At 43.8% G+C, this 23,339-nt stretch overlaps 2 protein-coding genes and 2 long non-coding RNA genes across 5 annotated transcripts in view; 2 read left to right on the plus strand and 2 right to left on the minus strand.

Annotated features, from left to right (window-relative positions):
- The window catches only part of ENTREP2 (endosomal transmembrane epsin interactor 2), a 275,220-nt gene that overhangs the window by 66,865 nt on the left and 185,016 nt on the right, over nt 1–23,339 (minus strand). The window lies entirely within an intron of this gene.
- Nucleotides 792–8,858, plus strand: LOC140689679 (uncharacterized). Its single transcript, XR_012064709.1, has 4 exons — nt 792–915; nt 6,743–6,900; nt 7,318–7,443; nt 8,004–8,858. It is a non-coding gene; the product is annotated as an uncharacterized lncRNA (long non-coding RNA).
- Nucleotides 2,319–3,977, minus strand: NSMCE3 (NSE3 homolog, SMC5-SMC6 complex component). The gene has a single exon (XM_031672153.2). It carries the CDS (start codon nt 3,821–3,823, stop codon nt 2,975–2,977), a length of 849 nt encoding a protein of 282 aa, XP_031528013.2. The 5' UTR covers nt 3,824–3,977; the 3' UTR covers nt 2,319–2,974.
- On the plus strand, nt 21,147–23,152 carry LOC140689680 (uncharacterized). Its single transcript, XR_012064710.1, has 2 exons — nt 21,147–21,333; nt 23,043–23,152. It is a non-coding gene; the product is annotated as an uncharacterized lncRNA (long non-coding RNA).

The following is a 23,339-nucleotide window of genomic DNA, read 5'->3' on the forward strand; positions in this document are numbered from 1 at the left end:
ACAGAGTGGCTTGAAATTTTCATAGGGGTGGGAGGGAGGGATGGCAAAACAAAACAAAACAACCTCTAAAATGTTGGTAGGAGTGAAACTTAAGACAAACTCAAGAGAAACGTGGCAATGCCCCATGACTGCTCTATTTGTTTCTGGCTGGACCTCTCACACATGTGCTGAAGGAAAGACTGTACACTCTCTGCAAACAGCAAAAAAAATTGGAAAGAACCTGTCTAGCCAATAGGGAAGGAATAAACAAGCTTATTTTCTTCCTGTGAAAGAACAATTAAAATCAATGAATCAGATCGACATGGCTAAATCTCAAAAGCAATGGTGAGTGAAGAAAAGTTGCAAAAGGATACAGTATAATATCACACATACTGAGGTGGGAAGCCCCATAAAAGAGACTGGCAGGACCCCCAGGCAGGGCCACTACTCTCCTGTCAGCACCATCTGGTTCCCTGGCCCAGAGACTCTATCTCACTTTTTGCCTCTGAAATGGCTTATTTCTAGAAAAGTGGAACTTACCCCTAAAATTCTATTGGTTCCCTGAGCTCACTCCTGATTGGGCCATTTTCCTCACTCCTGATTGGTCCATTTGTAGTGCTTCATTAGCATGGAGCTCACTCCTGATTGGTTATTTCTCTCTCTCTCCTGATTGGTCCATTTCCACAAAGCTTGTTCCTAATTAGTCAACTTTTGTTATACCTTATTTGCATATGAGGTTGCAAAATGTAAACTGACAGCCTATAAAAGCCTGTGTAAACCTACAGCCAGGGTCCAGAGCTTGGAGTGTTAACTTCTCTGGGCCTGCACCTGAATTGGCTCCAACTCTCCAAGTGCTGCTTGGTCTCTCACCGGGACCCAGATGGCCGTCACAACTGAGCTGTAACAACAAGCTGTAACATGTTTTTCTGCAACAATGTAAGTTGTAAAAGCTGACAAATACTACTACAGTTGGCCTTTGCACACCTTGGGGGTTAGGGGCATCAACCCCCACAGTTAAAGTCTCTGTATAACTTGACAGTCTGTTTCTGAGGTTCTGCATCTTCGAGTTCAACCAACCGTGGATCTTGCAATAATGCAGTCCTTATTTATGATTTAAAAAATCTGCATGTAAGTGGTTCATGCAGTTTAAACCTATACTGTTCAAAGATCAATTGCATGTATTATTCATATATTAACATTCTATTGTATTAAACTATACAACGGCATGATACCCACAAATCTTTTTTTGGGGGGGTGGGTGTTTGGCATTCATTCATTTACTTTAATGGAGGTACTGGGGATTGAAACCAGGATTTCATGCATGCTAAGCACCCGCTCTACCCTTCCCCCCAATATCCATAAACTTTTGACATCTCTGGGAAGGATGAAAAGATACAAGGGCTTGTTCTGGTCTGCAATGTTTTATATTTTAAAATTTGAAACAAATTTTTGACTTCATTGATGTTGTAAATAGTTAACATCTCCATGAGTAAAGTGTGGAGGAAGTATTTGTCAGGTAAAATAATGGATGTTGGGTAATGTTATTTTTTCACTGCACAGCTGAAAACGCCAGTATGAGAACACACCAGAGGGGAAAGCAGTCAGTGAGTTAAGCAGAAGGCTTGACCAGAATGTAATTCAGACACTGAAATAAAATGCAAACTAAGAAGAAACACCTTCGAGGACCAAGTATATTCCATTGACGAAATAAACACAAATTCCAATTTAACAGAATGAAATAAAGCCCAGTCACCTATCCCATTTCTCCTGTATACACGCCAGACTTCTAAGTGATATTTAGGCCAATGTTGATCAAGCCACTTTTTTTTTTAAGTATCTACCTCACTTCATGGTCAATTTGCAGTACTTTCCCTGCAATCATACTTATGATGTCATCTGTTGAATAATTATTTGTTCAATCTGTGCGTATAAACAGCAATTTGATAGGGATTATGGAGAATCTAATTATCACACTACCACACATAATACAGGCATCGTCAGTCCATTTTACAAGGGAGGAAATGTCTGTATACAACTTAAGTAACCCACCTTCACTCATATAGGTGTTTAGACAAAAGGAGGATCTGAACCCAGGTAGTCTGATTTCCAGGTAGGCATGGTTAATCACTAACAGTTTTACCAAACTTTTCTGTGACTCATGGTAATAAATATGCTTTACATCATGATCCAACATACACACACACACACATAAAAATCAAGCAACTTCCACAAAACACAATTTACCTTAATGGTATGTAGCAAAAACCCTTTTTCTTTAAGATGCTGGTTTTGAGGCACGAAATTAATTTATGACTTCATGGTTAAAAAATGCACAGTGCTTAACTGTTTCAAAATATGGTATTTATTATAACTGTCGTAGCAAAAAGAAAAAGTGGTACTAAATGGTCAGCCACACAACCTAGTAATAATTATCAACGCAAAAAGTTACTTGGGAAAAATACAGTACGTACTTCGCTTAGAATAATGCATAATGCTTACATACATGGAAAATACATAAACATAAAATAGCTGTATTAAGGTAAAACACAATATAGGCAACTATATTTTAGTTTTCAACTTATGAAGACTTTTCATTTTTCCTTACAAAGTAGGGTAGTCAAGAGGCCAGGTAAGAGCCACTTCCCTTTTATTTCCTTGGCATCAAAGCCACTTATTGATATGTTCTTTCTTAAATATCTATTTCTAGATCATGGTACAAAGTCTTCCAATTAGTTTTATAAAGCTAGGAAAACGTTTACACGAAAAATACAGACAGCAAAACAAGTAAGAACGAAACAAATCATCTCCTAGTATTTTTATAAACAAAAACTTCTAACGAAATAACTTACAATACTAGGAGAACAAAACCTTGAAAGCACATCCCAAAACTATATACATTTAAGTGTTACAGAAATAGGTCCCTCCCACCCCCTCTCCTTCAGCCCGGCGCCCCGGACCCTTCCCCAAGGAGTTCCTCTGAGTATCTCTCGAATTTTCAAGAGGAAGGGGCCGGGCCACCTGTCTGAGGTCTGGCCCTGGCCTCCTCCTCCGCCAAAGCCTCACAGTACTGCGCCGGCCAGTCCTTGGGGTCTTGATTATGGACTTTGGCTACAAACTTAAGAACCTTCATCTTGCTGGTTTCCAGGTTAGTTCGCGGGCCCCACTGGAACTCATAGTCCACAGGGTCGGTGTGCGGTATCCGCCGGTACTCCAAATAACGCTGCCGCACGAAGTCCTCGGTAATGAGCTTCTTCGGGTCCCCAAAGATCAAGTGCTTCTTGGTGGGGTGCACCCCTAGGCGCCGCAGGAAGTCCCAGACCTCCGTCTCCTTGATGGAGTTGCCCTTCATGAAGATGAGCCCCAACACGATCATCAGGAGGCCGGTGGTGGGCGTGCCCTGGTCGCCCCGCACCTCCGCGTCCTCCTCCACCGGCTCTAGCGTGTTGATGAGAATGTAGGTGTTGCTCTTGGGCTCCAGCTCCACCAGCCGGTACCCGAAGACGTACTCAAGGCGCTGGGCGGCCAGCTTGAGAAGGTCGGGGAAGATGTCCTTGTAGTCCCCCACGACGTGCTTCAGGATGTCCGCACGCTTGATCGGGATCTTCTTCTGGTCTTTGATCAGCAGGAACTGCACCAGCTCCGCCACCTTCAGCTCCAGCTGCTTCTGGGACCGGGGCCCCGCCTTGGGGGAGGCCTCGGCCCGGCGGCTGCCCTGCCATCCGGCGCCGCCCGCTCCGCGGGACGTGCTCGGGGCCTCCTCGGCACCGCCCCCGCCGCGGCCCCCGTCCCGCTCCCTCTCTGGCTGGGAGCCAGCGCGGCCTCGGCTCTTCGGTTTCTGCAACATGTCGCAGCGGCGGGGCCCGGCGCAAACTCGGCGGGCAGGCTGGCTGGCGGGCCGACGGCGCGCTCACCGTTAACGGGCGGCTGCGGCGGCGGTGGCTGCTGCGGGAATTGTGGGTCGGCGCGCGGCGCGTCCAGGCGGCTCTGGGCGGGGACAGAGGCTGCGCGTTGCGTCACGGGGGGTTGCGCGTTGCGTCACGGGGTTGCGTGTTGCGTCACGCGATGCGCCCAGCGCCTAGGAGTTGGCCGGCTGCCGCGCGTCGGCGGAGACTAGTTGGGGTTTTCGCGCAGCAGGTGTGTCCCAGCTTTTTTATCGTAACTGAAGTGTCATCCTTACCAAACCAGACAGAGAGAACAGGAACCAAAATTCCTAAGCGAGCGTGCGGCTAGTTTAGGACCACACAGGCTCAGGCAAGGCCTGTAGACAGTAAGTATTGAGAGTTTTGAAATCGGGAGTATTTTTAGGTGGAAAACATTCAGAGGATGAACGTGGGAGAAAAAAATAAGGTGACAAAAAGCGTTTCTTTCTACACAAAACTGGGCGTAAAAAAGAACAAAAAACCCTGATGATTACTAGTTTACTTTGCCCTGTCCAGTCCCTCCCCTCGTTCAAGTTTAAACCCTCCTGACCACTTATCACCAGTTACTTTTCCTAAAGCCCCTGAGAGTCTTGTTTTTTAAAAATGGTAAATAAAGGCTTGCCTCGCCAGCGCGACTGTCCCCATCTTTTCGCTATTGATACTCCGTGCATAATAAACTCCATCAGCTAGACACGGCCCCCATAAAGCACGTTTCACTGGCGTGTTTCTGCTTGGTCAAATGAGTTTATCTTTTAGAAGGCACGTGTTCATGTAAATTGCCTTGGGCCCCGACCACGATTTAGCAGAAATAGGTAAGAACGCTACCAGCAGAGAAACATGCTCTCTCAGGAGGTTACCATTTAATTTTGGGCATCACAGATCAAGCATTGCAATAATGTGAATCTCTTAAAATTTCTTAATTAATAGGTCAGCCTTAGGGTTCAATGGGAAAGAAAAGAGATTCCAAGGGTATCATCCCTCATAATCTATGATATGTGCAGTGTGTGTGTGTGTGTGTGTGTGTAAATTGTGCATCTCTAATAGACGACATGAGTCATTTCATTAATTCAAACTATCTGCATTCTGCTGCCATTACTTCCTCAGATCTTAGCAAATGTGTTCCTTTTCTTTTTACTGACTTGTAAAGAAGAAACTGAGTTTCCTTTTGTCTTTCTAAAGCTACCAGAAAGTGGGTAAACTTCAAAGAACCAAATCAAATTGAGTTCCTCTTTAATGCAAATATATTCAAAGGAAAGCAATTCAAAACACATTATTTGATAATAGTACCAAAACACAACCTTATTAAAGTTTCATTAAATGTTAGCATAAAATTTTTGTTGTAATTCAATACAGAAATGCAGTCCGTAAGTGGCACTGGAAATGGCAATACTAAATGTAAAAATGATATTTTGTGTTGTGTTGCAAGTATGCCCAAATCTGGTAAACTATGAGTAATAACTTTCTGTTCCACATAAGAGCTAACAATATCCTCAAGCATCAATCTTAATGGCAGACGCCTACTAAGAAAACAAATATATCATCAAGGCAATCTTTTTTTTTCCCACAATGAGAAAATTCATCTGCTTCAGTTTCCTTGCAAATTAAAATTTAAACTCAAGTTCAAAGAAACCTACAATAGAGAATTTTGCAAAAAGGTCCCTTAAGAGGGATCAGTTGTACCCCAAGTTAAAAAAAATAATCAGCAACCAAGAGATAATAGAGAAATAGGAAAAAAGATGAAAGCTACTGTCAGCAACTAGGCTGTTTTTTTAGTGTTTTTCTCGCTAAGGTATTCACTTGAAGTCCCACAGGTCAAGCTACCCTTGAGACTGAAAATCAGCAGTGTCTGTCACTAGCATCTTTACAGATTGTCATACTCAAAATAGATGAGAGAAAATACTAGTTTTAAGTTTTAAAATCCCTCTCTACACTGTGTGCAGAAGAATGCAGGTGAGAAAATACAGATGTAAGATGACAGGATTAGAATGAAGTTTTAGGCATTGCATAGAGAAGTCGCCCAGACCCCTAAACCACCTTAGATTGACACAGGAAGCCATGATGTTTGCGGGGGGAAAATGGTGATAATGGTAATAACAACAACGCTAACACTAATAATAAATGTAAACAACAGCTAATGATTATTGCAAAGGTAACTATGGGTCAGATTTATTCCAAGTGGTCTACATATTACTTCATTTAATCCCCTCAAAACCCTGAGGCCTATGCATTTATTATCTTTCTCTGCTCTTAACCACATGCTGATGCAGAAAGAACCTGGATATGGTGTCCTTGAAAAAGTAGAGGTTAGGGAGTCATCTGGACTTTGGTTAGAAACCTGCATGACACTGGGAAAGGTGATTTGAGACTCCTTTTTGTTTCCAAATCAACAAAATGAGATTACTAACCAAGGCCTTAGGGGACCAAGAAAGATGAGTTTGCCAAATACCTAGCACAGGGCCTGATGGTAGTTGCTAATGATTTGTTTCTCTCCAGGGGGTTTATATTAGGAAGACAGTCCTCCCTTGCTATCTATGGGGGATTGGTCCCAGGACTCCAGAGCATACCAAACTCCTCAGATGCTTAAGTTCCTTTTACAAAATAGCATAGTGTTTCCATGTAACTACACACATCTGCACATCCTCCCGTATAGGGCAGATCCTCTCTAGATTACTTTAGTATCTAATACAAAGTAAATGCTATGTAAATAGTTGTAAACACAATGTAATTGCTACGTAAATAGTTGCCAGCACTTGGCAAATTTAAGTTTTGCTTTTCTGGAACTTTCTGGGTTCTTCCTCTTCTTCTTCTTCTTCTTCTTCTTCTTCTTTTTTTTTTTTTTTTAGTATTTTCGATCTGCAGACCTGTATTTTTGGATGCCTACGTTGCAGATATAGAGGGCCAAATGTATTTGAGGACTGTTCAAAGCTGTTAGAAAAATGTTCACTGCAGTGAAACACTTGTACACAAACATCCAAGAAAAGTCTGGAAAATTTTTATCAAGGTACTATTAAAGTTATGTTCTTTGAAAAGTGAAATTCAACGTTGATTTTCTTGTTTGGGAGATAAAAATATATTTTCAATGATTTTTTTAACTTCGCAGTGACACCATGCCTTAGCAATTATACACATTCAGGTTTTCAGTAAATTCAGTGTGATTTGAATATATTTGTGACTTTTTGTTCAGGTATTGAAGGAATAAAGACAAGTAGTTAAAAAAGAAAAACATTTTCAAACATTTTATGTTAATATTCTTAATCCTTTTGTTACTAGACACCTCCCCCACCCCAAGAAAAAAATTCTTTGAGGCAAAAACCAAACTAGCTAAGATTTCAGCTGCACTGAACAAAGACATGCCTACTATCAACTACTCTTTAGATGCTTCTGAGTAATTAATTGCTTTCTTTCATCTCCTTGGTAGCAAATGCCTGCTAAGCAGCTCTAATCATCTCTATTATCTACTTCAACCTCTTCTTCATTCACGGAAGTTCTTGCAGTACCAGCGGAAGGTTTTAAATTTTCTAATGCAACCTAATGCAAAGAGCAGGTAAGGACTCTGGGGAAAGAAAAGCAGTGATAAAGGCATGCAGCCACTATTGTGGGCAGCTTCTCTGCCTGTTCCAGGAAGGAAGTGGGACGGTTTGCAACACGTGAGAAAGGAGTTGTGGGGGCAGATACTATTTTGGTACACAGATGGTGGGAAAAGCAATCTAGTAAAACCCACCTTCACTCACTTGTAACTAAGACCCATCATGGTTAAATCAAATGATAGGACTACTCAGTAATACTTTGTCTCCCATGAAGGATACTCAGATGAAGTGGCAACAGAGTTTTTTTGTGGTTGGAGGAGGGGAGTGGGAGGTGGGGTTTGATGGGATAGCTTTTCCACACATTGTAGCCATTTGGCCTAGAAGCCTCTTTTCAAGATACATGCATCTTCCAGTTAGCCAGGGTTTTTCACTCATGAAAATCATTAAGGCCTATTAAGTTAGAAAAGTACAAGCAGGTAAGGTCTTATTCGTGGCCAGGAAGTTACTTTTTATCTGCTTGTTTTTGCCCTCTGTTCTGTATCCTTTTCCTTTAGAAAATGCCTCTTTCCATCCCTAGGAGACCTTGGTAAGGCTCTGCCTTCCTGTCCTGGGTGTGTGGGATTCAGCCCAGCCACAGTGACTGACAGAATTCCAGTCAGCATCTTTTCAGGGGTTCATATAGGAACTCTTGCCTGTCAGCTGACAAGCTGAGGCGTGATGTATGCCCAGCCATCCTTGCCTTCGCCAGGGACTAACCTCTCATGTGGAAGCCAACTCAGAGATCTAAGAGATGGAGAAGCCATCCTAGTGCTGCATCTGAACCCTGGATCCAGAGTTCAGGGTCAGACTCCCGGGGATAACTGGTGACTGCAGCAGGTAAAATCTCCCTGGTTTATCTGCTTTGAGTAGGTTACCCTTACTTGAAACTGAACAAGTTCCATACCCGCGATGAAAAGGAAAAGGAGGATACTGAGGAATGGGACTTGTTCGAAAGGAACCAAGCTAGACAAAGTTATTACCTGTGTTAACCAAGGATTCCAAGAACAGGTCATGAAGTCATTTATGCTTGTGCTGTGATCCAGTGCTTTCAAAACTACATCTCCCCATTTATGAGCAAGTACTTGTTACCTTAAAGATATCTACCATATTAAAATGTATCAACCTAAGGGGGGAGGAGTAAGCTCAGTGGTAGAGCACGTGCTTAGCATGCACGAGGTCCTGGGTTCAATCCCCAGTGCCCCCATTAAAAAAGTAGAATAGATAAACCTAATTACTTCCCCCTCCCCAAGAAAATTTAAATAAAATAAAAATAAACTAGAAAATAAGATGTATCAATCTATATTGTGAAAATCACTTCTGAGTTAATCATTGTGCAGTGTGCATAATCAATCCAGGATATTCACAAAAATGCAAAATAAGTTTAACATCTACAAAAGTGCATATAGGTATGTTTATGACATGATTTAAAAGTAATGTTTGTGAGTCTATTTCTGTTTTGTAAATAAGTTCATTAGTGTCTTTTTTTAGATTCCACATGTAAGTGATATAGTATTTTTCTTTCTCTTTCTGGCTTCACTTAGTATGATAATCTCTCTAAGTCCATGCATGGTGCTGCAAATGGCATTATTTCATTCTTTTTTGTGACTGAGTAGTATTCCACTGTATAAATATACCACATCTTTATCCAGTCATTTGTGGGTGGACATTTAGGTTGTTTCCATATCTTGGCTATTGTAAATTGTGCTGCTATGGACATTGGGGTGCATGTATCTTTTCAAATTAGAATTACCTCCAGACATATGCCCAGGAGTGGGATTGCTGGATCATAGGGTAAGTCTATTTTTAGTTTTTTAAGGACTCTCCACAATGGCTGTTTTCCACAATGGCTGCACCAAATTACATTCCCACCCACAGTGTAGGAGGGTTCCCTTTTCTCCACACCCTCTTAAGCATCTATAGTTTGTATACCAGTGGGGGAAGTCAGGGGTGGAGGGATAAACTGGGGCTTTGGGGTTTGCAGATACACACCACATATATACAACAGATAAACAACAGGGTCCTACTGTACAGCACAGGGAACTATATTTAATATCTTGTAATAGCCTATAATGAAAAAGAATCTGAAAAGGAATACACAGACACTCACACACACACACACACACACGTAACTGCATCACTATGCTGTACACTAGAAGCTAACACAACATTGTAAACCAACTATACTTTAAAAAGACCCCTAAATTCTTCTCTCCTGTTTTACAGGCACATTTAAAAACTGCACACACAACTATGAACTGTAGGCAAGAGCTGCTGCAATAAAAAGTAAATAAATAAAACAGTCCCCCTCCCCCCACCCCAAAAGCTGTTCAAACACAGAATAAAGCAAGTCGCACACAACGTAAGTACACATCTGCTGCTGGTCTGGTCTCTCTCACTCTGATGCCACCGCTACGAGGCACCACTGACTGAATGGAATTTAGCCCTCACAGGCTCTTCAATATGACAACTGAGAATCAGGTTGTATGTAAGAAATATCCAAAGATCATGAAACTTAGTACAGTCTAGACATGTGAGAATGCCACACGTGAGATCTGTCACCTCACTGACCGCTCATCTGCTGGCCACATTTCCAGGCATACCTTCTGGAAGGTACCCATTTGGTAGAAAAGGGTAATCTTACTGCAGTACAATACTACAGCCACAACGGTTTCTTCCGTTGATATAGACAAATTAATTTCATACCCCCCAAGCCAAACATTTTCAAAGACTAGGAACTGATGTGAAGTTTCTTTTTACCTGGAGGGAAACAACAAAGTCTATGCTTTGTCCTTTGTACACGGGCAGCCCTACATCTCACCTGGACAAAAATTAAGGTGTTGTGGCCACGTGATAATTGCCTTTCTTAGCATGGAAACTGCTCAGAGGAGTAAAGCCTGTGTTCACCCGGAACCCTCACTGCATTCCCTTCTTTAGATCCTGAGAAGGTGATCTACTTGGATTCTGTGGAAACCTGTACATCGTGGATGGCACACACAAACCCTGCTGCTGAAAAGCTGACAAACCAGTTTGTCAGAAAGTCCCTGGTTCTGTAAGATAGCCCCGAAATCTGGTATTAAAGGAAACTTCAGCCCCCACCCCCTGCATCCTTCCGTAGCATGTGCTCAAGATGTCTGGGCTTCTGTGGGAGCTGGCAGAAGCCTGACAGAGAAGAAAAAAAAGGACATTCCAGGATGTAACCAAGTTTGATCACAGGCAGACAGAGGAGGCACAAATGAGGCCCGGGGAGGTAGAGGCAGAGACAGGTGAGATGGACTGGACCATGTCATATCAGGGGGAAAAAGCAGCCTTACAAATAATTTAAATCTGTTAGACGGCAGACACACATCAGTGCAAAAATTGGGAAGGCAAGACAAGGAGAGAGAAAAGGGAGACCAACACAGGCGAGGCTCGCACGTGTCTGGAACGAAGGAGTAAGGGGAACCCTGCGTGCCGAGGCCTCTGGCCCGGCTGGCTTGGCTGCAGGGCTGCTTCCAGCAGCCGGGAAGGGCGGCTCTAAAGGCAGGAGAGGCGCGGGAGCTTGGTTTGCGGGAGGATGGCAACATATCCCTTAATCTGGCTAGATAAACCACGGCAGCTTGCTTGCTCGAGAAGCAGGACTTTTTTTTTTTTTTGGGCTCATTCAGATTTTATTCATCCCACAAGTTGCACAGAGGTGGTGTGGGAAAAGCAAACGTTAGCTGATGAACTGCTTTCTAGGATCTGACCCGTCATTAAAAAGGTGCTCACGAGATTTTCTTGGGCTGCTCGGTTATTTATAATTATCCAAGTGGGTCACACTGCTTAATGCGTGTTTTCTTTTCCTTTCACGTGTACCTGTAAGCAAATGACTTAATTTAGTATGGTTATTATTACGGACATTTAAAAACTACACCCTGGGAAATCTCACACAGTAATGAATGTGGATACATCTGCTATGCTTCGTCCTTTCTGCACAAGCGTGATGATTAGCTGCAGTTTACAGAGATTCAGCCCGACTCCCTGCCATGTAACGTGACCATGGCCATCCCTTCACATTTTTACCGACTTGATCTTACTCTAGGTGGTATTTTTTAGATTTATAAGTAAATTATACAACCCAAATAGCAAGTGACTGGTTTAGGAGTGGACATGTGATCCAGTTCTGGCCAGTGACATGTGAGAGTACTCTAAGGAGCATCTGAGAAATGTCTACTTGCTCTCAAAAAGAGGTTTACAGGAAAAAAATTCTTCTTCTACCAGGCGTTTTGCACCAGCCGATCACACCCCAGGCAGTGATAATCATCTTGTGACCACGAGTAGAACTGAGCCAGCCCATCAACACACTGAACCTGGCAAGAGGCCAGGTCCTTGACGACCCCGCCAGGCTGCCAGCCAGACCAGCTCCGAAGCAGCCCGCCTCTGGGCTTGTTCCTTAAGACAGCACCTTCTTTGGCTGTTTCAGCTTTTGTGAATTGGATTTTACACCCTGAATCTAAAAGCAAACCCAAAACATCTCCACTGATACAGACAGATGAAGTGGTTCCCAATAAGAAGAATACATCAGCTGGTTGTTCACAGACTTCACCTGGAGAAGGGGTCCAGTCACTGGCCACATGCCAACCCCCCCTCCCCCGAGATCTGTAGACACGCTGCTGATCTTGAAGTACAGGTGAGGTTCAGGCAGTGGCACAGGATCGCAGGTTGGTAGTTGGCCTCCCTCTGTGGCCAAGAGACACTGGGATGTTATCTGGGACATGGGAAGGGGTTTGCCCAGATATCCAAAGTCCGGAGGTCAGAAAGTCAGAATCTGTGTGGAGGTCCTCCTATTTCAGGGGCATCACCCTAGCCTGAGCAATGCCCACCCTCAGCCTGTGGATCCTTGTGGGTACCACTGAGGATGTGCTCCCCACTGCACACCAGAACCTCCCACTACTCCTCAATTTGTAATAGGAAGAACAAATTCAACTCCACATTAGATCTGTTCCATTAGCGCTCTGTTTCCTGTGCTCAGTCATGCTGGTTCTTGCACCTTTGGTAAAAAAAATACTGCCTAGAGACTGAAACAGACAGGAGAGTCCATTATCAAGGCTCTGACCTTATGAGTATAACACTTTTCCATTCATATAGAGATAAAAAATTGCAAAACAGAGAATAACATGGGTCTCGTTGGAGGTTTGACCTGACCTACGTGGACAGCGGCAAGGACACAGGATGCCAGCACCAAGAAGTTTGCAAAAACCAACCACACCCCGTCTGCTTTTAGTGTAAAAGGAGCCTGAATTCTGACTTTGGAAAATGGGTTCTCCACAACATTAGTGCCCCATCTTCTTGGGCTGTTGGCTTTCCAAATAAAGTCACTATTCCTTGCCTCAACAGCTCATCTCCTGACTTACGGCCTGTCGTGCAGTGAGCAGAACGAGTTTGGACTCGGTAACAAACTCGCTCCCTCCTTCCAGCAAGGTCTTGGCACTTGAGGCACTCCCATGCTTTCCAAGGCCATCTGTCATGAGATGGAAGTCTTCAGTTCCCTGTTACCTTGCCCCCTGAGACCCCATTTGGTGTTAGAACCTGGGTCCCCAGTTTCCTTAGAAGGAGAGGGCAAGAAGTCACATCCTGAAATCCTGGAGGTGTTGAGTGCCAACCTGTCCCTGTTGCCTGGATTCACACAGCATCTGCAGCCTGGTCTTGTTTCCTGCCTATAATTGACCCCCACATGATGATGACCAGGGCACAGCTAAGCTCTGAAAGCGCAGGCCAGCCAGCCACGTATTCTGCCTCCTCTGGCCACTTGAGGATGCCTGGTCTGGGGGTGTGTCCAAAGGCTGACCCGCTGCCGCTCCCCATGGCCTGTGGTGGACATGCGTGTTCAGCACAGGAAGCCGAGGTCAGGGGTCAGCATCCAGCAAGATTCTATGGGCTGAAGGTCGGGGTGGGTAGTCCACAGAAAGGCTGCATCTCTGGAGGAACCCAGAGTGAGGAGCAGCCTTTCCAGGCCAGAGTGGGCTTAGCAGGCTGGCCCGGGGGCTTCCAAGCAGCAGAGATAGGGCCCGTCTGGCCAACTGAGGTGTCAGTCCTGGGAGAGTCCAGCTGTCTGCCTTGCAAGAAGCTGCCAAGTGGGACTGAAGACAATCTATTTCTATTTGATTTAGGAAACAGACATTATGCCCGCCCCACCCTGTGCCGTATCTAAAGTGAGATAATATTCGGAATTTGCCAGCCCAGGTGCCCCTTCCCCACAGAGGGAACACAGTCCCGCCTTCTCTGCCTCCGTCTCCCCCTGTTAACCTAGCATGGCCTTAAGGGGATGGTGGCCGTCACGGCCACCAGCTGGGCCCAATCCAGCACTGGGGAAATTCCACACCCAACGCAACGAGTAGGCGAAGCAAATTCCTAAGAAGTTCAGTGGTTTGAAGGAGGGAGATGGCCAAATTCTAGAACAGATGGCCACCATGCAGCAGAACTAATGGAGGAAACAGAAATAGTCTATATAATAAAGACATAAGGAGAGCACATAAGGAGATATTATCAGAGCACAGTAAACTGCTTCTGGACCAGACTCACTCTTGACTGTTTAATTTGAAACTTCATTGAGGCATTGTAAAGGAGAATGAATGTTCCCTGCAAAAAACCGAATTACCATTTTAGGAGGCGCCAACGAAAGATATGTCACAGATACAGAACAAAAAGTTAATGAAATAAAAATCACAAACGAAATATCAAGCTATGAAGGGTAGAAACAGGAGGCATGACATGTAAATAATAGAAGTTCAGGGAGAAAGTGGCACATGACAGAGAATAAGCAAAGAAACAGCATCAAAGAAAAAGCAACTTGGGTTTTCAGATTGAAAGGGTTCTGAAAAGGCAGGATGTAGGCACATCCTGGCAAAACGTCTGAATTTCAAGAATTGGGCCAAAAATCCCAAGAGTATGGACAAAAAGAACAAGTTGCTTCTAGAAACAGTTAATCATCTCACATTTCTCAAGTGCAATCTTGGACACTAACAGATAATGGAAATAACATTGAGTGACTAGAGAAAAGAAAGAACCATGATCAAGGCGTTCTCTGCTCAGGCAAACTATTATTGTGTCAGGACAAAAGAGGAGATTATTGGACAAGCAGAGTGCTCCCCAGGTGTCCTCTCTGAGAATATTCCAGGAGACTCTCACCAAAGAACCCAATCAAACAAGGACCCATGGGAGGTGAAGACAAGAGTGTAGTGGGCAATGGTGAAAACAAATTTTGTAATGTTTATTTTTAAATCTTCATGGGCAATGCTAATGTAAATATAAATTATACCACAGTCGTTCATAAGGATTCTTGACATAGAAGATGGAAAAATTTTGGTAAGAGCCTGGACCCGAACAATTTCAGCTCACCCCAGGAATGAGGACAGTGGAGAGACGGAATGGGGAAAAATGATTCTCCTCTGGGTGGGTTGAGGTCAGTGGACACTGAAGATATTCTGGTGGGAGAGTGTGCTGGTTACTAAGTTATGAGTGCTCGGTTCCAAGTCCATTGCTCCCTGGTGGTGGAGTGGGAGCTCTGAAAGCCATGTTTTTATTCTGTTACGTGGCTTCCTGTCGGGTTCTTCCAATGAGGGGCAACGGGGGTGGCCTGACCAGTGGGGTCAGGGGAGGACTTGTTTTGTGTTTGCCAACATTTGCCAATACCTGTGAAAACAGATGAAGTAGGAAAATCCCTAGAACAACATAGTCAACAAAACTGATACAAAAACACACAACATCTGAATAATTCTGGGAACTACTGAACCTGTGATCCCAGACTCCCTCAGAGAAAATCCCAGACTCACGTGACTGCATTAGTGAATTCTACTGAACATTTAAAGAAGAAATAACACCCGTCTTAAATAAATACTTCCAGAGAAGAAAACAAGGGACTATATCCATTGTGTTTTATAAAAAAAAGCATAACCTTAATAGAAAAATCTGACAAGGACATTTTGAAAAATGGAGATGACAGGCCAATCTCCCTCATGAATATATAATCAAAAACCCTGAACAAAAAAGTGACCAACGAAATCTAGAGATTCAACATGAGAAAGCTGAGTTCAATCCGGGAAAGCAAGTTGACTTAACATTCAAAAATCACCCAAGGTAATTCAGTGTGTTAACAGAATAAAGGCGATCTCTCATATGCCCATCTCAAAAGAGAAAGAAAAGTCATAAGAGAACATTCAGTATCTATTTACGATTTTTTAAAAATCCAACCAAACAAGAGCTTTAAGCAATCTTGAATTAGCCAGGAACTCAGACAATCATTACAGTCTGCATCAAACATCACACTTTTCTGTGAAATACTGACAACGTTCCCCTTGAGATGAAGGGTAAGACTAAAAAGCCTGCTATCAACCATGTCTAATCATCATCATACTGGAGGTCCCAGCCAGTGCAAAAAAGAAAAGAAATGAATGCTCTGAAGACTCGAAAGAAACAAAATTGTCTTTTTTTTTCCAAATGTGATGATTTTGTATGTAGAAAATTCAAAAGGATGTACAGATGAATCATTAGAATTAATAAGGGAATTAATCTATCAAAGTGGTTGTATGTAAAGTCAATATACACAAATCAGTTTTATCTCTTTTTCAATGACGAACAGGGAGTGGAATTAAATTACATACCATATATTTTATTCCATTTGCCCAAAGGTGGCAGGAACAACATCTCCCATCCCACGTGCCCACGTGGACTGTCCTGGGGGTGGCTGCTGCTTCCTTCCAGAGGTTGGGAACAACTCCTCCACCCCCACAGCTGTGGACTAACTGTGACCTGCTTTGAGCAACAAACTGCGGCGGGGGCTGTATCACGTGGGTTTTGGAAACTTGTTCTAAGCTATTCCATTTTTTATTTTTTTATTGAAGTATAGTTGATTTATAATGTTTTGTTAGTTTCTGGTGTACAGAATAGTGGTTCAGTATATAAATTCTTTTCAGAGTCTTTTCCTTTTCAAAGTCTTTTCCATTATAGGTTATTACAAGATATTGGATATGGTTTCCGGTGCTGTACAGTAGGACCTTGTTGTTTTATTTATTTTATATATAGTGATATGTATATGTTAATCCCAAACTCCTAATTTATCCCTCCTCCTCCTTTGGTAACCATAAGTTTGTTTTCTATGTCTGTGAGTCTGTTTCTGTTTTGTAAATAAATTCACTTGTGTCATTTTTTAACATTCCACTTATAAATAATATTATATGGTAGTTTTCTTTCTCTGACTTACTTCACTTAGTATGACAATCTCTAAGTCCATCCACGCTACTATAAATGGCATTATTTTATTCTTTTTATGGCTGAGTAGTATTCCATTGTATATACAGACCACATCTTCTTTATCCAGTCATCTGTTGATAGACATTTAGGATAATTCTATGTCTTGGCTGTTGTAAATAGTGTTGCTATGAACACTGGGGTGCATATGTCTTTTTGAATTAGAGTCTCCTACAGATATGTGCCCAGAAATGGGATTGCTGGATCATATATGTAAGTCTATTTTTAGTTTTTTAAGGAACCTTCATACTGTTTTCCATAATGGCTGCACCAAACTACACTCATACCAACAGTGCAGGAGGGTTCCCTTTTCTCCACACTACCTCCAGCATTTATTGTTTGTGGACTTTTAAATGATGGCCATTCTGATCGGTTTGAGGTGATACCTCAGTGTAGTTTTGATTTATATTTCTCTGATAATTAGCAATACTGAGCATCTGATCATGTGCCTATTTAAGCCATTAAATTTTGAGGTGACTTGTGGTACAGGAAAAGATAACTAAAATACACTGCATAGCAACACCAAAACATTTTATATAGAGATATACATACTAAATTTATATCTAATGAAAGATATGCAGCGCCTCTACTCAGAAGATTATAAAGCAATAAAACATTATTGAGAGAAATTAAAGACGACCTAAATAAATATTCACAGGTTGGAAGACCCACCGTGGTAAAGATGTCAACTGTCTCCATACTGATCTACCTATTCAATATAATCCCACAAAAATTCCAACAGGGTTTCCTTGTAGAATTTGACATGCTGACCATAAAATTTATATGAGAATGCAAAAGGCCATGAACAGCCAAATAATCCTGAAGAAAAAAATACTTCCTTTATTGGATACCAAGGTTTAATTCTAAATTTATAGTTATTAAGACAATTTGGTATTATAGTACAGGGAACTATATTCAATATCTTGTAGTAACTGCTAATGAAAAAGAATATGAAAAGGAATAAATGTATGTATATGTATGACTGAAACTTTATGCTATACAGCAGAAATTGACACAACACTGTAAACTGGCTATACTTCAATTTTTAAAAATTGGTATTGATGCAAACACAGACTAAATGACTAAGAGATCAAACAGAGAATCCGGGAAGTGTCCCCATGGATGCAAGGACATGTCCCTGTCACAAAGATGGCAGTGTACCACAGAGGCAGAAGGATGGTCTTTTGAATAAATGGCCCTGGGTCAACTGGATATTCATATGGAAAAAGAAAACTACACTTTTTGTTTATAAAAATAAATCAACTCTCAGTACATTATACTTAAAGATACGAAAAGGAAAGGATAACATAGGAGAAAATCTTTGTGACCTTGAGGTAGGAGAACTTTTTTGTAAATCAAGACACCAGAGACAATTATGAGACAAAAAGCCAAGCCCCTGAATGCAAGATGATGTATATGTGTTATATGTGTGTGTGTCTATATGTGTTACATGTGTTATACATGTTACATATATATATACACATATGTGTATATACCCATCTGACAAATCACAAATAACTTGACAAAGGGCTCATTTCTAGAATATATAAAGAACTCCTAAAACAAATAAAAAAAATACATACCTCACAATGGAAAATGGACAAGAGCTTTCATAGGAACTTCACAAACGAGGGTATCCAAATGTCTGACAACCGTATGAAAAGGCACTCAGCCTCATCAATCATCACGGAGATGCAAAGTAAACCGTGATGAGAAACCATATGGCTGAAGTAAAGATGGCTGGCAACACCATGTATCAGTGCCAATGGGGAAAGAGGGGGCAAGCACTGGGGAGAACTGTTTGCATTACTGACTTAAGTTGAACCCACATACCCCAAAACTTCACTCCCAGGTAATGCACAAAAAGATATCTAAGTCAGTGTTCAGAGCAGCAGTATTTGCAATGGTCACCAATTTGAAATAATCCAAATGTCCATCGACGATAAATTAAGAATGTGGGGCCGTAAATACAAAGGATTACCATATGGCAACGAGAATGAAGGAACTACACCTAAATGCAGCAACACGGATGAATCTCATTCCTTCACTGCTTTTGTGGGTTCAGCCCTAGGACCCTCCTAAAAGCCCTTCCTCTGCTCACCAAGGTCGCTGCCTTTCTTAGGGTAAAAGCCAGTCATTAAAATCATCCCCCATCTCATCTGAGGCAGCCCTGTCCCACCTCTGCCCCCATGCACTCCTCTTAGCCACCCATCTCCTCGCTGTCCCTGGAGGATGCTAGGAATGCCTCTGCCTCAGGGCTGTGACGGCTGCTCCCTCTACCTGGACTGTCCTTCTCCCAGGTAATCACGGCTCACCCTCACCTCCCCCAGGTCCCCAGCAACAAGAGAGCCCCCTCAACGCTCTGGTAATAGCGCCCCACCCCTCACGCTCCTTCTGTCCTTCCCAGTCTTCTCTGTTCACTGTACCACTCACCTGCACAGAGGACACATGATGCATCTACCCATTCTTCTACCTCCTTGAACTGGAACAAAGCATCACGAGACTGGGAATTCTGTGTCTTTGCTCACAGTTATATTCCCCTGCATCCAGAACACTTCTGCGAACACAGAAGTCACTCAATAAAATCCTGTGAAAGAGTGTCCACAGAAGGGGCCCTAAAGCACTGACTGGTGCTCCCTCTGCTCGGGGGGAGCCTGTCTACCAGCCGGCCTCCTGGGGGTTCTCCTCCTTCCCCAGACCCGTGATTTTTCCCCCCTCGGGCCGTGGATTGGGACCAGCAGGCAGCACTGTGAGTGCCGTGAGGAGGGAGGCTAAGCTGGCAGATGGAGGTATGGCCTCCTTCTCTCCCAGACCCTCCCCACCCTGAGGAGAGAACTGGTGCTCATGGAACCCACAGGCTGGTTCCTATGGCTCTGGCCTCCCTTGCAGGTGTGATGGGCCATATGACCGACTCTGGTAAATGGACCCACAGGGCTGGGTCACCTCTGCTCTGAGGCACTTAGCAGTCAAGGAGCCTCCTCCAGCTCTTTCTTCTCCCTAGACAGCTCTTCGGGGGCCATGGATAAGATGGCAGTGCCACAAAAAAGAAGGGGTCTCAGTATCTTGCCAACCATCCAGAAGAAAGCCACCCTGAAGAGTGGTCGGCCCATTTGAGGCATTCTGTGACCTTTGCTTTGTTGAGCCATTGAAGTTTCAAGTTTTTGTTTTTTTGTTTTGCTTTTTGTTACAGCAGCATAGTCCACCCCATCCTGACTCTTTCCCATGAGGCATCAAGTGCCTGCCTCATGTACTTCCCTCCAGATCCCTGTCTAGGTCACTCTCTGTCTACTCTTAGGGTTGGAGAGAGACAGTTTCACAGCCGCACAGTCTCAGCTTGGGACTCTAGGAGGTACTGCTGCTTATAAATACAGACTAAACCAGTCCTCTAGTTTTGACCTGACACATCCCTGCCTTAAGAGACATCCTGTGCCTATAATTCCTGAGACCTTCCAGGGCCACAAGGTACAAGTCAACTTGTTTCTTCCTGGCTCCCCTCTGCACCCTGGGCACCCGGCAGAGCAGAGAAAGCGGGAGCCTAAGCCAGTCCCCACACAACAAATGACACACTTTCCGTCCTTCCAGAACCTGCCGGTATTTCCCATCTGCCCATTTTCTCTTTGTCAGTTTGAATCCTTAAAAAAAATTTTTTTAATTTTCATTTTACTGGTATTTTAGGAGGAACACTGATAGATGATAAATATTTATTGAATATTCATTTCAGTATTTATTGTAGTCATTGCTAATAATAACAAAACATCTAGGTTTGGTTTTTTTCCAACAAAGAGTTCAAAGTACATTTAAAATGTCAGCTAAAAGAACAAAAGGAAAATACTGTTAGTACTATTTTAAAACTAGTTGGAGTGAACCCTTGTGAGATCTTAGAAACTGTCCATCATCTAAACACTGGGACACAATCGAAGGCTCCCATCGCAGGATCTTCTCATTTTCTACTAGCGGACACTACCTCGAGTGCTATAATTTATATCCCATTTTCCCACCTTCAATCAAAAGCCCACCTGTGTAACTCAACGAATATCTAGCAGAGACTTGGCACGTACAGTAATTCGGCCAGTACATTCAGGATCTTGATCAATCATTTCACCAATTATGAATTCCAACCATCACAGGCTTTGGTTCGTAATTTCACGTATGACTTCTAATATATGATTTCACAAAACACAAAAAATGTATGGTAACATAAGGGAGAGAGAGATTTGGGGATGGGACATGGCAGAGGTTCACCATCTTGCATCTGGACATCCTGGTTTGAAGAGGAACAGGGCCGGGGGACAGATGATTCATTCTCACTTCTTTTCCACTTCCTGTCTCCAGAAAACACAGGCATAAAGAATGCCAGATGCAGGTCAAAGATATTCGCCATGGAAAGCAAGATAAAAAGCCAAGGCTCCTGCTTCTCAACACTTGGTTTTAGGACAGAGTGACGACGCGCTCTCCCCTGTGTGGTGCACACAGACAGAACCCACCCGCCTGGCCGTGTGGCAGCAGTGCCGTCACACAAGGACACCAGCAGGCTGGGTCCAGAGGGTTCCCAGCACAACAGCCATTGCTTTTCATGATGCTTCTTCTGGATTAAGATTCTCATGGTGGGTACCAGGGGTACTGACTGAGGAGACAGAAAATAGCAGTGAACATGTGCGTTCGGTAGGTCGGCCTCTGGGTGGAAGCGATGCGGACTATCCCTCGGTCCTCGGCTTCACTCTCTCCCCGCAGCAGAGCAGTCCTCGCAAGCCCGGCAGTGGGAGAGCGGGCAGCGCTGAGCTTTGTATTTCCAGCTGTGCCCGTGGAGGGGGGCTGACTGCGGGACCCCCCCAAGCCCAGATGCTCCGGGGAGAGGACCTCTTCGGTCCTATTTCCCAGTCTGTGCACTTGCGCTGACTTCCCAGGGGCTCCTGCAGGAACTGCAGGGACGTTGGGGGCGGGGATGGGGGAGGTTCTCAGGAAAGGGTGCTGGGCCACAATCCCAATGTTCTTGACAGACTGACCCGTGGGCCCCTCGTTGTGGATAGGGAGTCCTATAGCCTGGGGCAGACAGCAAAAGCCTCTGACTGCTCTGATGGTGCCCAGAATCTAAGGATGTGCGGATCACATCAGAATGCGAGCCATCTGGTGGGAGAGTCAATGCAAGTATACCAGAGCTCAGAGCCTAGGGAGCCAGGGTTAGGGACCAGGGATGAAGAAACAGATGGACACAGGATGGCAAAGCCTGGAAGTAGGTTATCGCCAGGGTTCTGGAATCTCAAAGAGGCATGAGGAGGGGTGAGCAGGATCCATTTAGGGGCCAGGGCCCAGGATGAAGCCACTCTGCCTTCAGCCACAGCCTAGTCATAGTGAGGTGGTGACGACTGTAGCCAGCGATGGGGCATGAGGGAAGAAGCCGAGGCATGTAACCACCCCACTCCTGACGAGGCTGCAAGTCAACGGTGGGGAAGGAAAGTCAACGGTGGGGAAGGAGCCTGCCCAGGGCGCCCACGGTGGGGATGGGGGAGGGGATGGGAAGTGAGTCTCTTCTGATGTGGGGACCAAGTTCTCTGTGCTTGAAAGATCTGGTTGACAGATACAGAGACGTTCACATGAGGCTTCCTAGAGGCAGATCACTGATACGCGTTACCTGGGAAACCGAATAGCCACATCTAAACAATAAGGGCTTACAAAGTTCCATCCATACAGAATTAGATTAAATGCTGTGACTTTCTGAAAAGGGTCCCAGCAACGTGGCTGATGGAAGGCACCATGCTTTCTTCCAAGGAGACTGAATGTGTCCTCAGACACTCAGAAAGCAACAGAGGTGGCAGGGCCTGCAGGTCTTTGAGGCCCAGGTTAGGGCTGGCTGACAGACTGAGACAGGCAGGGCACAGCCATTCAAGGAATGACACGCAATTAACAGCAAAGTGGCAGAAAATTCAACTCCCAACAGACCTTGAGGCCCAAGATGGCAGGAGATTTGACTTCCAGAGGACCTGAGCTTCATTATAAGCTCACTGTAGTTTTGATTTGCATTTCTCTGATAATTAGTGATTATTGAGCATTTTTTCATGTGCCTATTGATCATTTGTATGTCTTCCTTGGAGAATTGCTTGTTTAGGTCTTTGGCCCATTTTTGGACTGGGTTGTTTGTTTTTTTCTTATTAAGTCATATGAGCTGCTCATATATTCTGGAGATCAAGCCTTTGTCGGTTTCATTTGCAAAAATTTTCTCCCATTCCGTAGGCTGTCTTTTTGTTTTACTTACAGTTTCCTTTGCTGTGCAGAAGCTTGTAAGTTTAATTAGGCCCCATTTGTTTCTTCACATCAGTCAGAATGGGCATCATTCAAAAAGTCCACAAATGACAAATGCTGGAGAGGCTGTGGAGAAAGGGGAACCCTCCTACACTGCTGGTGGGAATGCAGTTTGGTGCAGCCACTGTGGAAAACAGTATGGAGATTCTTCAAAAGACTAGGAATCCTGCTCCAGGGCATATATCCAGAAGGAGCTCTACTTCAAAATGACACCTGCACCCCAATGTTCATAGCAGCACTATTTACAATAGCCGAGACATGGAATCAGCCTAAATGTCCATCAACAGATGACTGGATAAAGAAGAGGTGGTAC

The sequence above is a fragment of the Vicugna pacos genome, chromosome 27, assembly GCF_048564905.1.
Source record: "Vicugna pacos chromosome 27, VicPac4, whole genome shotgun sequence".
Classification (NCBI taxonomy): Eukaryota; Metazoa; Chordata; class Mammalia; order Artiodactyla; family Camelidae; genus Vicugna; species Vicugna pacos.

What these genes read in the sequence shown, in the direction of transcription:
- NSMCE3 (XM_031672153.2), bottom strand. Translation starts at nt 3,823, where the DNA reads ATGTTGCAGAAACCGAAGAGCCGAGGCCGCGCTGGCTCCCAGCCAGAG.